General features: G+C 38.1%; 1 protein-coding gene across 1 annotated transcript in view; it reads left to right on the top strand.

Moving 5' to 3' along the window:
- PDZD8 (PDZ domain containing 8) overlaps positions 1-16,137 on the top strand; it is a 38,364-nt gene extending 22,227 nt beyond the window's left edge. Inside the window, exons 4-5 of the mRNA XM_081007589.1 lie at positions 8,874-9,036; positions 11,767-16,137. Of these exons, the coding sequence (XP_080863715.1) occupies positions 8,874-9,036; positions 11,767-14,057 (2,454 nt within the window). The 3' untranslated portion in view covers positions 14,058-16,137. The remainder of the gene's footprint in view (positions 1-8,873; positions 9,037-11,766) is intronic.
- The last annotated feature ends 393 nt before the right edge of the window (positions 16,138-16,530 follow it).

The raw sequence follows: 16,530 nt of genomic DNA, 5'->3' as shown, positions 1-16,530 counted from the left end.
CATTACTAGATTGATTTTAATCAGTAGTTGGCTATGAAGTAAGGCAGGACTTTCCTTTAGACTTTAGATGTTCTCCATTAAGTGACATTGAACAAACTATTTGTTAAAACTGAAACCTGGAAAATTAAACTAGTGTTAGTCTTTTTTCCAAACAAACAAATTGTTGAGTCTTCCGATTAACAAAGACTGCATTTTCATTGAATACCAAACCATGTTTTAGCATTAACAGAATGAACCATAGTAAACCTTGGGTTTGCCTGCTATCTGCTCTCCTTTCTCGCACTGCTCTGAAGAGATGGTTTTGCTTCCATTTTAGACTAAATGCAATTGGTCATGCTTAGCCTTAACCGCTGTTTCCCCCCCCCCCATAAAAATAGGTGCCAGTGCTCACCATGAAGTTGTTAGAGTAAGTGCCACACTTTTTAACCAAAAAAGAGAGGTGCCAGTACTGCATACCCTTGCATCCCCCCTGAAAAAAAGCACTGGCCTTAACTATGGTTAGTAGAAACAAGCCATCTTTAAACCCTGGGCTATGCAGCTGACTTGCTTATGCTAAACATAGTTAAGGTTAGTCACGTTTTAAGGTTTCAACAAAGCCAAACTGTAGCTAATCTTAAACAGAAGTAGATGCTTCTGATCTTCAGTTGGTCACTTTAGAGGAGGAGGAGGAAGGAGTGCACAAGCTCCTCATACTGCTTTCTCTCATAATGCTGAAACATAGTTTAGCATTATGTGCCAACTGGGTTAAAGAAAACAGTCTTACTATATCTCTACCTATTGGTTGGCAGATGAGGCATTCTGAATTTAAGTAGCTATTATAAAACAAGCCAACTTAATCATATGGTTGAATTAATGTCATCCAGTAAATGGCCAACAATGGAGGGTACCAAAATTGATGGCATTCCTAGAGGGTTATTAGCATTAATGGCTAGAGAAGACAACTGGGGTCCATTATGCTGCTACTTCACTGGTAGATGACTACAAGGAACTCTGTTGTTGGCTTGAGCTGGATTTTCATGACACCCAATGTAATAAACATATCAAAATATGTAACCTTATTGGGTCCTCCTTTAGTTTTTTTTTCCCCGTTGCAGGAAATTGCAGTAGATGTGGCATGATACATACTCTAATAAAATGCCATTTTTTCAACTACTTGGTAAACTTGAAGTAGTTGTGAAATAATAGTGTAAATAGACTCAGTCAAATGTCTCTCAGTAATAGTATTTTAGTGAGCTTACTGAAGTCTGCCATTTCAGTCTTTAATCCTGTCAAAGGAAAGAACTGAGATTAAGGCAAAAAAACAAATAAAAAACCTTCCATTTTTGAAAATGTCACTTTTTATGAAAATACCAAGTCTTGTAAAACTTAGCATTTGAAAATACAATGGGGGATAATTTTGAGACTTGCATAACTTTCTGTAATCCATATTGCATGTAAAATGGAAAGCTGTCTGCTTTCTCATGTTGAGCATTAACTATTTGGCTTATTTAGTAACTGCCTTGATTTAAAGTTGTTATATTCTGTTGAAATAGCTTTCCTCTATCTTCTCTTTCCTGGCAACAGTTGCAAACATTACCCTGATGTGCATATTATTATAATAATGTCTGCAGTCATATGATATTTGTCCTTTCGCTCCAAGATCCTTCCAATAAATAAAGGACATAATTTTGTACATACTGTGAATGCACCAAGGTGTGGTTTTTTTAGCTGAACTTGGCTACTTTGGATGAGGAAAAGTCAAGGTGTTCCCAGTCCTTTTTTATGTTACAATTTCCCCTTTCTTAACTCTGTTCTTGAAACAGCAGGTTTACTATTATTAATTAATTAATTAATTATTGTTTGGATGGCTTAGGTGTTAATGATGGTTCAGTGCACTGTAACACATGTTTTGTAAAGGAATATGTTATCCTAGGGTATAAACTTAACTTGGTTTATTTTCTTTAAGCAGCTACAAATCCTAAAAGAAACAAAGAGGAGTATTTATTTTTCACAGATGCACTGTGCTGACAATCCATTTTGTATTCACATGGTAATCTGTTCTATTGCTTATATAAATATTGGACACAAGGCAGAGTTTTCAATATTACTTGCAGACAGCCATGTTTCTCATTTGAAATTGATTTACAGTGACAAGTGATTTCAGCTATAAAGGTGGACTCAGCATGAAAGCTAATTATTTGTGTAAACAATATGGCCTGTTTGTAAGAGTGATAACAATGTTTGTTTTCTTGACCCAACTAAACATGATGGTTTCCAGGTAATGTGCTTAGTTTCAAATGACTTTCTAAAGCATATGTGATATATTATACAGAAATGTTGCTGCCTGGTTACAAGGTTCCAGCGTAAACTAGTTAACATTGTGTCTGTGTATGTGTGTGATTTACTTGGGAGTCCTGGCTTGTGTTCAAACCAGAGTTTCTCAAAATATGGTCTGCACACTTCATTCAGGTAGTCCATTGAAAGGTTGCAAAACAGTCATCTGTCCTTGGCCCTGCAAGTACATATCTAAAAGAGGCAAAGATGAAATGGTTCAAGGGCCAATTGTCATTCTTGGTGTTCTGGTTCATAGCTCCTGCAGCCTTGTTTAGAATCCGTTCCTTCTGAAGCCAAGTGCTGATGTCATAGGTGTTGTTGTTTCTCTTTGGACACATTAAACATGTTTTATGACTACATGAACAAACTAGAATGAGCAGAGTGAAGCCTCGGATTAATATGCTACCTCACCTCCTCCCATATGACCAAGAGAAGGACTTCTGGCATGTAGACTTCAAATTTCTACAAATACTGGCTTGTCAGTTATGGCATAAAACAAACGCTTTAAGTTTCAGAACAAGCCAACTTCAAGCCATGGATTGTGAAGCTGACTTGTTTAATTTAACCTTAAACCATTGCCCCTGATTTTTGTTTAATAAGAAGCCAGGATTCATGGAAATTGAATGTAAACATGCCAGTTCTATTCCCAGCTGTACAGGGTGAGTTGGGGGGAGGGGGGAGAGAGTACATGAGGCCAAGACTTTGCTCAAGCTTATTCTAGATCATGTACATAGTTCTAAACTATGGTTTAACGTTATGTGCAAACCAGCCTCTTCTGCCCAAAAACATATTTTTGCAAGTTACTGGAACAAGCTCAGTATCAAGCAACAAATATATTGCCTTACCGAGCACTTCCTCTCATTGTTACTAGAAAGATGTTCTATGATAGTAATGATCTCAGTTCTCGGAGGAGAGCCTACTCTTTTAATCTTCCTTTATATATATAAAAAAAATACGGCCATTTACTCCTACTTTTGCTTATTTCCTTCTAGCTCGTTGCCAGTCTATATAAAAGGACCTTCCTTCTTACTGCATGATAACCATATTTTTTAGAAGCCTTTGATAGGGGATTCCTTTCTAAAAGGTTTGGAATTCATTTCACCAGGTTGTCCTTATCTTCATATTTGGTGATACTCCAGAAAGCTACTGAGGAATGACTTCCCTTTTAAACATGCTAAACTGATGCTTTCTGAATGTTTAATTGTTAATAGGCGCTTTCTTCCAGTTTGCATTTCTGAGACAGAAACTAGGTTGACAGATCTGAGTTTTCTGGATCTTCTCTGGGTGTATTTAAAACTTGGCTTTACATTGGCCATCTTCCATATACCTGGCAAAGGGAGTGTATGATCTTTTAGGAGAGAATGTTCAAAATTTAATAAAGCCTTAAGCCCAAATATGAATTATGGGGAGGAAGAGGGGAAAGGCACAAGAGATAACCTACCGAAAGCAATAAAAAAAAATACCATGGTGGAATTCAAAGTAGCACTAAGAAGAGTCAGTTATGCCAGCACAAGAATTATTGTGCTGGCATAGCTATCACCTTCGCATGACTTACATGACAGAATGATCTCTCCTGTCCTCCCGCCACATGCTGTTCTGGGGACTCTCCTGACCCCCTATAGCTGATGGGGCACAAAGGGGAAGGAGTCAAGAGAAAGCCTTGTTGTACCAGCTGGACTTCTTGTGTTGGCTTCTGCTAGCACAGCTATTTAGTTGAATCTGGCCAATTGTGTTACAAACTAATAATACTGAGAGTGACATTTCCAGTCATATTTCTTCCTATCAAAGGGTTTTTGAAGTACACTGATGTGGTCTGGTTCACATATGTTAAGAAATTATTTATTATGGGTGAACCGTGTACACTACTGAGATTTTTTTATGTCAAAAAACATGATCAGAAGCTTATTGTTGACTTGTGAACCTTAGTTTAACTATGACTGTGTTAACCTGCAAACCTGCCACACCTCCTTAGCCATGGTTTGTTCAGCCACCCCATATCAGGTGCTTACCAAACCAGAAAGGCACAGGGCAAAAGAGAAACATATCAAACTTTGGAGAAACAAGCCATGGTTTGTTTGAACTTCTGTGGGACAACTTGTGCTTTATTAAACCATTGTTTACTGTTATTGTGCAAATCAGGCCAGTGTTGGGTCTGTTCTCTGCCCCTGTCAAGTGGTAGGTGTTAGGGCATATGACTGTCCAAAAATGTTTGTTTTCTTTACATTGCTGTCTCCTTATTTTTACTTCTGTGCTAAAGCATTTAATCACCCTTGAAGGGAAAGTGGCATTTAAACAATCCATAAATTAAACTTATTTTTGTACAATAAAACTCAAAACAATATTGGTTGATTTAATGACATAGAAACATAATTCCATCTTTACTTTTCCAAGCTATCAAATCATTTAAATGCCATCATACTGTAGAATCTTTTCACTTTTAATTATTTTACCACACTCGTGTTTAGAGGATATTAAAGTATATAGGTCAAAGGATATGAGCCACCAGAGTTCAGTGATGAAAACAGAGGTTTACTCTTCATGATTTTCTGCTGACATTTGAAAGCTAACAAATTTCCTCAGTAGGAAATAAAACTGCCTTATTGATGTATTATGGTAATTGACAGAACTGCGTGATCTTAAAATGATAAGGTAACATAGATCCCTTCGTTTGCAAATAGGAACAAAAAGGGCAAAAATGTAGCATTCTTTCTGTCTCTAGGACTTCAGTCCTTGCAGAATTTCCTGAATATTCTACTCTTTGAAAGGCTCACAGAAAAGATCATTTTTAAAAAAGTATTAAAAGCACAGACAGTTTTCAGCTGCATATATAGAGATGAAATGTCAAATTACTACATGCAGAGGAATAATAGTCATGATATACTGTGCAAATAATACTGATATGTTTCACAAATACATTGTGCTCAAAGCAGTTCACAATAAAATTTAAATAAAATGATAATTATAGTATAAAATTGCCAGTCAAACAATTAGTTTATTTAAAAACCTTCTTCCCTCCAATTGTGGTTAAAATTTACCCCACTGATACTTTTCTTTACACCTAAGTAGTCCCTCTTGATATATCATCATCTGCACAGTTGTCACCTACCCAGGGTACTCCCAAATTTCAACCTTTAAGTTTTATTTCTGTCAACAACAACAAAAACCTGTGAAATCTATTGATTTCTGCCACTGAGGTGCTTTTTCTGTCTCAGCCACTGTAGGTATATTGGAGTAACAAATGTACCATGCAGTTTTTAAAACAAAAATCAACCCAAGGAAGCAGATAAGTGCCCTTCTTCTGATAGAAAACACATTGCTTTTGTTTTGGAACATTTTACTTACCAGATGCATATTAGAATTTCACTTGGGATAGTAAAACATCCCCCTCCCCCCAAATTACCTATGTTATTATCTTAGTTTCAGCTTAAGAATTATAATATTGGGGTAAAAAAATCCTAGATGGTTTTTCAAACAAAAGCAGTTACAAGGAAGCACATGAAAGCACTCCTGACACACAGCACATGGCACTGTTGGGGTCATTCTGCTTCCCTGAGATACACTGAAATTTGGTTTAGTCAGCTGCTGTTGAAAAGTGAAAAATACAGCACAGTGTAATGTTGAACAATAGTCCTTGGGGGGAAATAAACACAAAGAGGTAGAAACATTTTATAGCTCAGGAAAAAGAAATGGAAAAGCAGAAGAGACTATTGGTACTTAGGAAACCATAGACAAGGGGTGCTATCCTAAGATGTTCTTTTTATGTTAACTATATTCTGCTTACAGAAGAGCTAGCTTGCACCTTGTGCTAGAGCTATGCACTGAAAAGCGAAATAGTTTTGAATCTTGCTCTACTCAGCCTGGGACAGTTTTTGGAAATGAAATGCCCTTACTGATGATGAAGAGGGAGGGGCCTTGGTCTGCACCAATGGAATGACATATTGTCCCCTAATCAAGGGGATCAGAGATTTAATTTGAAATGCTGCATAATAGAGTCCTAGATTGGGCATTCTGAGACCTCCCTTAGATCTATGCCTAAATAATGTTTTATAATTTATTCTATATTTTCCCACTAGATGAATAGAATTAGAATTTCTATTCATAGAAATAGAATTAGCTGTCATTGCCATTTTTTTAAGAAAAGAGGAGGAAATATGGATGGGCAAAACCTGGAAAAAAATATGAAAAATTTGGAAGAATAGACATTTTAATCACAGCTATTCTGCCAAGTCAACTGCGATTTCTAAAGGCAGTGCTAATGGCGTGGAGAGATTGGGACTCATTTCTGGCCCCCAAACCCTCTTGATTCTCTCCCCCCACCAGCTCTTCTTGCAGTATTTGAAAATTGACTTTATGAGTCAGTTAATGTGAGATTGTACAACATTTTGCAATAACTGATCCATGCTCAAGTGCTATATTAGAGGAATCTTTTCTATCAGTGGCTGTCAGAATTGAAATATGAAAAATCAATTTTTTCAGGACTGAGAGAACATCACAACTGCATTTAGCAAGAACTAAAAGTCAATGAGTAATAACCATTCAGCATGAGTTACACTAGCATCTTTTTCTAAATTGCTTTCTTTAGAAGAGGAACAGAATTGCATGTAAAACCAATGGCTTCCTTTTTACATGGTGCAGACATTGTCCTCCTAAATGCTGGTTACCCTGTTGTAGTTGTTTGTATCTGCTGCTTCCATAATTGCCATTGCTTGGAATACCTGGGCAATTCATGCTAATCGCTAAAGAGATTGCGTCTTGCATGTCACAGAAACTGGTTATTTCTGAGTGTTCTGAAAAATTACTGCTTTGCAATTCGAAGGTAAACATAAGCTATTACAAGTATGCCCAGAAAAGCCCCCTTTTATATAAATCATATATTCTAACAGTAGAGAATGTTTTCTAAGTTGGGAAAATATGAGCATTTGTACATATGAAGTTGTCAGACGTTGGTCCATCTAGCCCTGTAGTACTCAAACTGTCAGTGGCTCTCCAACTTCTCAGGCAGTTTAACTTTTCTAGCTCCACTAATTGCTTTCCTTTACTAGATGGCAGGGATTGACCCCTCTGCATGCAAAACATATGCCAGGGACGGCCTGTTCTCTTGTGTTGCCTGAGGTGTCCCCCACCCTTCCACCCCTGCCAAAGCTCTGCTTACTAGGGTCATGCAATGGCAGCTTCCAGCAAGATCTCACAGAACTCTCCCAAGATCTCTGCAAAAGCCACCATTGCAGCCACACGACCACAGTAAGGAGTTGTAACCCTTGCTTAGAGGAATCTGGGTAATAACTGCACTTAATGAGGTCCATGGTGTAGGGGCCCATGAAAGGTTTTTCCTTGTGGGGGCTCCACACCTGTTGAATGAACTCCCCTCTGAGGTGTGTCACACTCCAGCATGTTTTTTTGTTTCGTCAGCAGGAAAAAATATGTACCTTTTTGCCCAAGCCTTTGGGGAGGGGTGGTGGTGCCAGGTGGCTGAACGGGTCAGTGCATCTAGCTTTTAACCAGAAGGTTAGTTGTTCAGGTCCACCCAATGACAGCTGTGGGCAGGATTCCTCATTGCAGGCTGTTGGACTAGATGATTTCTTGGGGTCCCTTCCAGCTCTATGACTTCTATAACTTCTGTTGAGAGAGCCTCATTTTGCAGCTGCTGTTGCAATTTTATTGGTATGTGTTTCATATTGTTAATAAATCAGTTTTAGGTGTCTGTTGGGGGCTGCCAGGTGCCATCATACCCACAAATGCCTTCATTGGCATGCCCAGACACTGAGCTTTTATATATTTTTAAAAAGTAGCCCTAGAAAAGTAGTTATGAAGCAAAATGTGCAGGTACACTTCTAAGTGATTTCTCTTAAATGAGTTAACCTGGGTGTTCCCACCTGTCAGTGTCCACCATAAATGTATAAGTTTTTCTGTCCCTGGTTTTGCAGGCTTTTTGTTTGCTTCAGACTGTACCTGGAAAAAACTTACTGTTCCTCTGAGAAGGGAGACAGATGTATTTCCCTGATGCCCATATGATGTTTTTTGAAAAAAGGAAATGGGAAATAGTTTGAGCTTAGTTTATCCCTTACAGCAATAAATGCTCTGTGATTTCAAATCACTTCATCTTTAGTAAAATAAGATTTTTGAATGCAAAATATGTTGATTTGCAGCATTTCAGATTAACTTCTGCTTGAGACCCTGAGCACTACTTGTACTGGAAGAAGCAAATTGTTTGCCACATGGTTTTGAATACAGCATATGATATCTGTAGAGCTGATCTTAATTTGGTTTTCTTTTTCTGTTAACTGGCTTGATTAAAGTCATGGATCACATAGTGTTCTGCTGAGTTGGAGTATGCTATAGTTCACGTAACATGCTTATATTCAACTTTATTTGATAAAAAACATTCATTTTTGCAAACATGGATAGAAAATGACATTGTTCATTATTGATCAGTCCTGTTTTAAACATACCACATTTTGTAAGACAGATTTGTCTAGAGAAAACATAGCAACCTTATGCATTAAATCTTTATTAGATACCAGATTAAATGTCATTTCATTTTACAATTTATTTCTTCCCAGGCAGAACTAATAAAAGGAAATTCACCAAGTGTTGGACTCACTCTGCGCCAAATACAAGTTAAGGAAGGTGAAACAGGGCATGTTGTCATTGAAACTATCACACCAAACTCAGCTGCAGCAGCTGCTGATCTTCAGAGAGGGGATAGGCTTATAGCTATTGGAGGTAAGTAGTAAAACAACTTGGATAAAACTGTGTCAGATCCATCTTTAGCTATCCTCTCTGGACCAGCTTCCCTAATACTATACTAGTCCCTTCTTCCACACATAGCATATTGTTGTTGTTGTTCACTCCTGTCCTGTACTTAAGTGACCTGAGGTTTATTTATAAGCTCTTCTTGCTTTCTTTTCCAGTTGTAACTGTCCTTTTCCTCAAGCCCTACTCTCTCTCTACATTTTCTTTGGGCTCATTTCAATCCATACTTTGTCCTGCTGCTTCACCCTCCTAGAGCCAGTGTGCTGTTGTGGTTAAGAGCGGTGGACTCGTAATCTGGTGAACCGGGTTCGCGTCCCACATGCAGCTGCTGGGTGACCTTGGGCTAGTCACTCTTCTCTCTCTCTCAACCTCACTCACCCCACAGAGTGTTTGTTGTGGGGGAGGAAGGGAAAAGGAGATTGTTAGCCGCTTTGAGACTCCTTAGGGTAGTGATAAAGCAGGATATCAAATCCAAACTCTTCTTGGCTTTCTTTCCCTCAGGTTTTTGTTTTGTTTTGACATCGTAAAACCTCTTCCCAGTTCCAAGCCTGCCTGTGTATGAGGTTCCAATCCTGTCAGCCCTAAGCTGTTAGTTTTACCTACCCTTGGAAAAACAGACACAGTAAAATCTTTTTTCAGTTCTGTGGTTCTAGGTTACACCTACAGTTTGTTCTAATCCAAAACTGTGTTTTTGTGCCTCTTGCTGTTACTTGCTGTAATGCATTACTGTAGATTTAAAGCTTCCTTAACACCTGACTTCCATAATTGCACTGAAAGCATCTGAAGATCAATATAAACACATTTAAATTGTTCCTATTCAGGCATGTTGTCTCCACTCATTAGACATTTCTTTGTTTACGTGCAATTGTGTTTTTCTTTTTCATGAATACATTTTTTTTAAAGTTTATTTACACTTCAATCCTATGATCCCTGAGATGGGATCCTAGAGGATATTTAGAGAATCTCTTTCCCGGGTAGAGAAAAAGAGAGAGGCCCACTCTTGGGTGAGTGAGATTGATCTTGTGAGCTGTCTCCTAACCATTATGAAACTATAGCACCCTTGCATTGCAGATGTCAGTAGTATAGGAGCCAGCTCCTAGAGGGGCCGAGGGGGTTTTGCCATTCAAATGGTGTGCGTGCACTGCGTCATGTGATTGATTAAGTGGGGTGGAGCTTACCTGGGCCCTCCCAATATTTTATTCAAGTTGGCACCCCTGGTCAGTAGAGACATAAGGGGGGCAAGGAAAATGTGCCAGAGGAAGCCCTCCCATTCTCCAGCTCACAACTGAAGTATGGAACAAACTATGCCAGTCCTGGACATGACATTTCTCGCCTGCCCCCCACCATTCAAAAACAGTAGGGGAGGGATCATAAAAAAGGTGGAGGAACCAGAAGGAAAGACAGGGGGGGGCGCTGCTCCCTTCCTTCCTTCTGCCCTGCCACTTCACACCCAATAGAACTTTGGAATCTGAGGGTCCACTAATTTCAGTCCCCACCCCCCCTTGATGGACCCGTGGAATTGCTGTGTTGGAAAGATAAATTTACCTACCCCAGTGCCTGCAAATCAAAACCAAAAGGCACTGACACTGTTCCTCGTATGTAGTGTACCAGTGTGATGCAGCTGCTAGAGTATGTGTGGATAATGCAGATTCAAATTTGCATTTGGCAAAGGGTGACCTTGAACCTAGACTTCACTCATGTGTCAGGGGGGTGGGGAAGGCAGCTTTTACCCCAGCACCATTCTAGAAGGTTGGAAGGTACATTAGAGGTATAGCACATCACCCTCTTGGATATTTTAAATGTGAATGGGGTTCATCTGAAACCACCTTTTGTTAAAATCTTCTAGATAGTATCACAATGTTTCTTACCTGGCAGAACTACAGGGTGGTTTTTTCCCCAGCAGCTGTTGCTTCGCAGTTTCACTTCCCTGGCTATTGCCTGTGCGTAGATTCCAGCTGTACCTAAACATGGATCATGGTTTTTGCAGGCACTATGGGCTGATGCAACAATAATTATTGATAAATTATTACCTAGAGACCTGAAAAATATATAAATAATTTGGCCCATATCACATGATTAGGCACCAACCATTCTGAAATTGAGGAAGTATTTTGGGTTCTTGTGCAACAATATCCAGTAATTCGGAGTTCACGAAACAGATTCCTGAACATTTTTCTATATGTGGTATTCTGGTATATTAGCAACTTACTTCTGTAAGTTCATATTTATTTCTTCATCATCAGTTGGAGTGACAATAATGAAAATATTCTCCATGGCTCCGGTTTGTGTTAATATCTTGTGTCTTCTTCTTTGAATCAGGAATGGTTGACATGGTTAGCTACTGAACAAAGTGTTTCACACTGCCATGTTTGATGGTACCAATCCCCTTTAGGATCAATAAGGAACTGAATTCAGGTGCCTACCACCCTACCACTAGGAGGGGCCAGAGTTCCATTTCACATGTATGCTGTCAAATCTGATTGTCTTGTTCATCATGGAAACAAGATATTCCGGTCAAAGTGCTGCCAAGATCTCCATGTGTCGGGCCCTTTCTGTGCACACAGTTCCCAGTCAGCAGAATCTGGTGTTTGGTATGACCACTGTCCTCATTGAAACAGGGCATGAATGTTTTATAAAGTCAGCTATATATATTTTTTTCATTACTGTTGATTCTTGGATTTTTTTTCTCTTTTTTGACAGGAGTGAAAATTACATCAACAATACAAGTGCTAAAGCTCATCAGACAGGCTGGTGACAGAGTCATCGTACATTATGAGAGGCCTGTTGGCTATAACCAACAGAATTCAGTACCGCAAGATAGTCTTGCACCATTTGTAAACTCAGTGTTTCCAGATGAGGAGACATCAGCAGATCTAGAAAACAAAGAACTAGATTTACAATTTGAGGATTTGGCAAATGAATTAAAGTCATATGAACCCGGAGATGATTCTTCAACCAGTCCCAAGCATACCACAGTGTCATCTACAGCAAAACCACCTGGAACTGTATCACCGCTACCAAGCCGCAAGGGACATTTTGGAAGTCCTCAGGCAACTGGAAAGGCACTTTTCAGAGAGGCAGCCAAACAAGTGGTACAAAAAAGTTCTGAAAATATAGATGCAACCCACCAAACAAACAAACAGACAAGTAAACCTCCTGTCCCACCCAGGCCACAGTTTAAAATCACACCACTTCCAAATGAAGTTCAAAATACACTAGAAACTGGTGACTTATCTGCTGAGAAACCAGAGAAGCAGCCACTTCCTGCAAGTAATGGAGATAAAAATTCAGTAAAGCTAACAAAAAATACTGACATAGAAGAAGAACCTACAGGATCCAAATTAGTTGTAAATAAACCAGAAGCAGTTAAGGAGCCTTCCGATTCCACACTGAATGTTAAAGCAGTTACAAACAAACCAGCTGCAAACAAACTAGAATTAATAAAGGACGCTTCAGAATCATTACAGAGTCCCAAAGCAGTTACAAACAAAGCAGTTACAAACAAATTAGAAACGGTAAAAGAACCTTCAGAATCTTCACAAAGTTCTAGATCAGCTACAGAAAACCATAATTCATGGGAAACACCAGAAATTCCTTATCGCAAACGATTAGGTAAATGGACAAGGACAAAGACCTCTTCCTACATATTTGAAGTAGAAAAAGAGCACAAGTACCTAAATGTTGCTGTTTGGTGTAGGGATCCTTTCAAATTAGGTGGGCTTCTCTGTTTAGGATATGAAAGCATAAAACTTGAAGAAATAGCTTTAGATTGTATAGCTACATCCTCCATGGAATTCATTAGACAATTTAGATTAAATCCTCCTGCACCTAAAGCTTCAGTAACTAGAACTGCATTGCGTAATTTGATTTCTCACAAAGGTTTCAATGAAAATTTTTGTTACGGTGATATTACTATACATTTTAAATATTTAAAAGAGGGTGAACCAGAAGACTCCAGTTTTCTCCTGGAAAAAGAAAAAGAAAATATTTCAGAAGATGAGTCTGCTCCCATTCTTCCCAAAGAGGATCCTTATTTGGGACAGATTATCTACACTGAAAACAAGCATAATTTTCAGGACACCCAGTTTCAGAATCCAACTTGGTGTGATTACTGCAAAAAAAAAGTTTGGACTAAAGCAGCATCACAGTGTGTTGTTTGTGCATACGTTTGTCACAAAAAATGTCAAGAAAAATGTCTAACGGAAAGCCCATTTTGTTTAGGAGCCACAAGACGGCTTGAACGAGACCTTCGCACTTTTAAATTTGATAGCCCTGATTCTCTAAGCGTACCAGCATCTCGTGCCGATACAGAATTGAAAACTGCAAACAGAACAACAGGTTTAACAAGACATATCATCAACACTAGCTCCCGGTTGTTAAATCTTCGTCAAGTTCCTAAAGTTCGTGTTAGTGAGCCAGGGGCTGATGTAGTAGAACCTTCGCCAAAGCACACGCCACATGGTTCCGATAATGAAGGTAGTGACACAGAAACTGGTGGTCCAAGTAGCCCTTCCAAGCAAGCAAGTACAGGGATAAAGTTAGCAAGAAAAGAAGGTGGATTAGATGATAGTGTCTACATTGCTGTTAAAGAAATTGGTCGAGACCTTTATAGAGGTTTGCCTACAGAAGAAAGAATCTTAAAATTAGAGGTTATGTTGGAAAAGCTACAGTATGAAATAGACCAGGAACTGGAAAATAACAATTCTTTAATAAGAGAAAAGAAAGAAACAACAGATACAAGGAAAAAAATGCTATTGTCTACTGCATTGGCTAAATCAGGTGAACGACTGCAAGCCCTAACACTCCTTATGATTCACTACAGAGCAGGCATTGAAGATATAGAAGCTTTAGACCTGGAATCCAGAAAAGAGGATAAATATGAAGACGAAGAAATGGATAATGAAGTTGAAAGTGCTCTAGTAATGGAGCCAGTACTCGAACAACTACTAAAAGAAGGAGAGCTTGAAAGATCTGATGACTTAGTAGATTGATGTTGCACATTTGGCCTTGAGAATGATAAACTGGGAAAATACTTTGCACTTAATCAAAACCACACCAGATACATTAAAATGTAATTAAACACTGGTAAAATGTATACAAGCTGCTTTTCCACAGGTGTTTTTTTAAGTCTCTGTAAGAGTATAGTTAGAGTTTTCTTTACAAGTACAGTTCCCCTTTCTTGTTTTTTGTTGACATAGCTGGTCCAATTTGTGTTTAAAGAACATTTTGGAAGTTTATACTGGAAGATTAATTTATTTGAACTTTTTCTAAAGTTTCATGCTAATACAGTTGTTTTATTTTTTGTTCCGTTCCATTATTAAGTTTAATGTTTTGATTTTTAACTGCATGCTGAAATTTACAGCCATGGGGACCAGTTTCTGAAGATTTTGATTGTGTCTCATTATTTGGCTCTTTGATTTATTTCAGAGCAGGGGTGTTTTGTTTTTTTGCCAATCATGCATCATAGCCAACACAGGCTTTATTTTCAGTTATTTAGTAAAGGTGTTACTACATATCATGATGCTTACTTTCCATAATTTTTTTCAGTCACAGATTTTTGAAGCTTAATCGACACTTGAATACCTTTTTCCTTTATGGGTTTAGCAGAATTGTAAGCTGGGAGAGAATTCTAAAACATGTCTAGTTCAAAGCTCAAATAGGTGCTCATCTCCCCCTCTCTCCTTCCTTAAAGACCACAAACATTCAATTTCGCCTGATCATAAGCTGTACCAATATTGTATAGCAATTTCTTGGAAATGTACCAGCAAAAGATATGTTAATGTAAAAATAGGTGGAAGCCTTATAGAACATATCACTGTAATATTATAATGCATAAAGACCTATTTTTAAGTTGAGTTGTAGCTTTTTCTGTTTACCTAAGCATTGATTTTTCCACAAAATGTATGACTTTTGTGTGTTAATGTTTAAAGGGTAAATGAAATGCTAAAATAATTTACTTCCACTGGTTGTAATGCCATCGTGAACAGAAAAATGCTAGTTAGATACCCAGCTTTTTAATATAGCATGTGAGTTTCCTTACTGGTTCCTGGGCCCAACAGAAATTGGGGACCTTTTTTAAATTTCTTTTTTAAAAGCCCCAGCTGGTCTGCTAAGAAATATATTTGGGGGGGTTGACATTTATGTGTCATAAGGCTTTGTTTTCCATATCATTATTTTAGGCCCTGTGCTATATATACAAACACCTGTAGAAACTGGCAAAGCTAGCACACCTAAAGCCTCTTATTTTGACAGACAAGCAATCAGATATCCTATTATGTTGAATCTGCTTTTCAGTTTGTATAGGAGTGATAACAACCTCTTCACATCTTTTTGGCCTTAAGAATAACCTTTTGCTTTTTAAAAAACATAACTGAGCCGAATATTAAATTAGAATACAATCCATACTAGTAAAAAAGGGTACAGTTCTGCTCTTTTAAAAAATTTGCTTCATAACTTATACTAGATACTTCCAAAAAATAAACCCCTCCAAAAGAGTTCAACATTGTGTTTAATGAATTTTATCTCTCAATTTATTTTCTGGGTTGCTTACCAACTGAGGTGGTTTGGAATAATTCTCCATTAGTTTTTCGCTTGAGTCCAGGTACTGCCTTGAAACACTTGCTCATTTGAGAAAACAGCTGCAAAAATAATATAGGCATTAGGTTTTTTCAAAATAATACCTTATAGTTTATCAGTTAATGAAACGGGCATGAAAAGTTTGGTATCAATACTCTGCTATGATGATTGTATAATAAATTAAATGTAGTGCAATATTCTAAATGTTGCGTGAGAATGGTGGCAAAATAATTGTATGGTAGCAAGGGAAAACATAATTATAACAAACACTGATCTTGAGAGGCAAGCTGTATTAATACATTCCTATTATATTCTTTGCTTCTGTGCTTTACTGTACATAGCTGAAAATAAAAAATGCCACTGAAAGCAAGGATATCTTGATGTAGTGGTATGTAACTACTTGACACTTGCACATATTTATAGAAAGTCTGCCCAAGATGATTGTCAGACATGATTTTATCATGAAAACAAGCTTTAATAAATTTTTTAAAATAAGTTCTCAGTTTCTCTGTTGCAAGCTGTTATATGTATAGGATATTTTCAGTACTTATCTGCAAATATTATCTTATCCATGTTGTAGAGGATTGACATCCAAAGTTTTTATCTTCAAGTGAATCCTTTCAGTGATGCCCTGGAAAACAACTCAGTGATAGAGAACATGCTTTGTCTGCAGATGGCCCCATCTTTACTCCCTGACGTCTCCAGATAGAGTTGGAAAGGCACCTGCCTAAAGCCCTTGAGAGTCACTTCTACTCGCTGTAGACACTACTGAGCTTGATGGGCTAGTGGTATAGACGGCTTTCACTGTTCCTTTCCATTGACTTGTTAGCTAAGGAACATCTTTCACATCCGCACAGAGGATTCAATGATACATTCTAGGTAGCATGC

The sequence above is a fragment of the Podarcis pityusensis genome (assembly GCF_964106645.2).
Source record: "Podarcis pityusensis genome assembly, chromosome: 5".
Classification (NCBI taxonomy): Eukaryota; Metazoa; Chordata; class Lepidosauria; order Squamata; family Lacertidae; genus Podarcis; species Podarcis pityusensis.
This window is presented reverse-complemented; position numbering and strand designations above follow the sequence as displayed.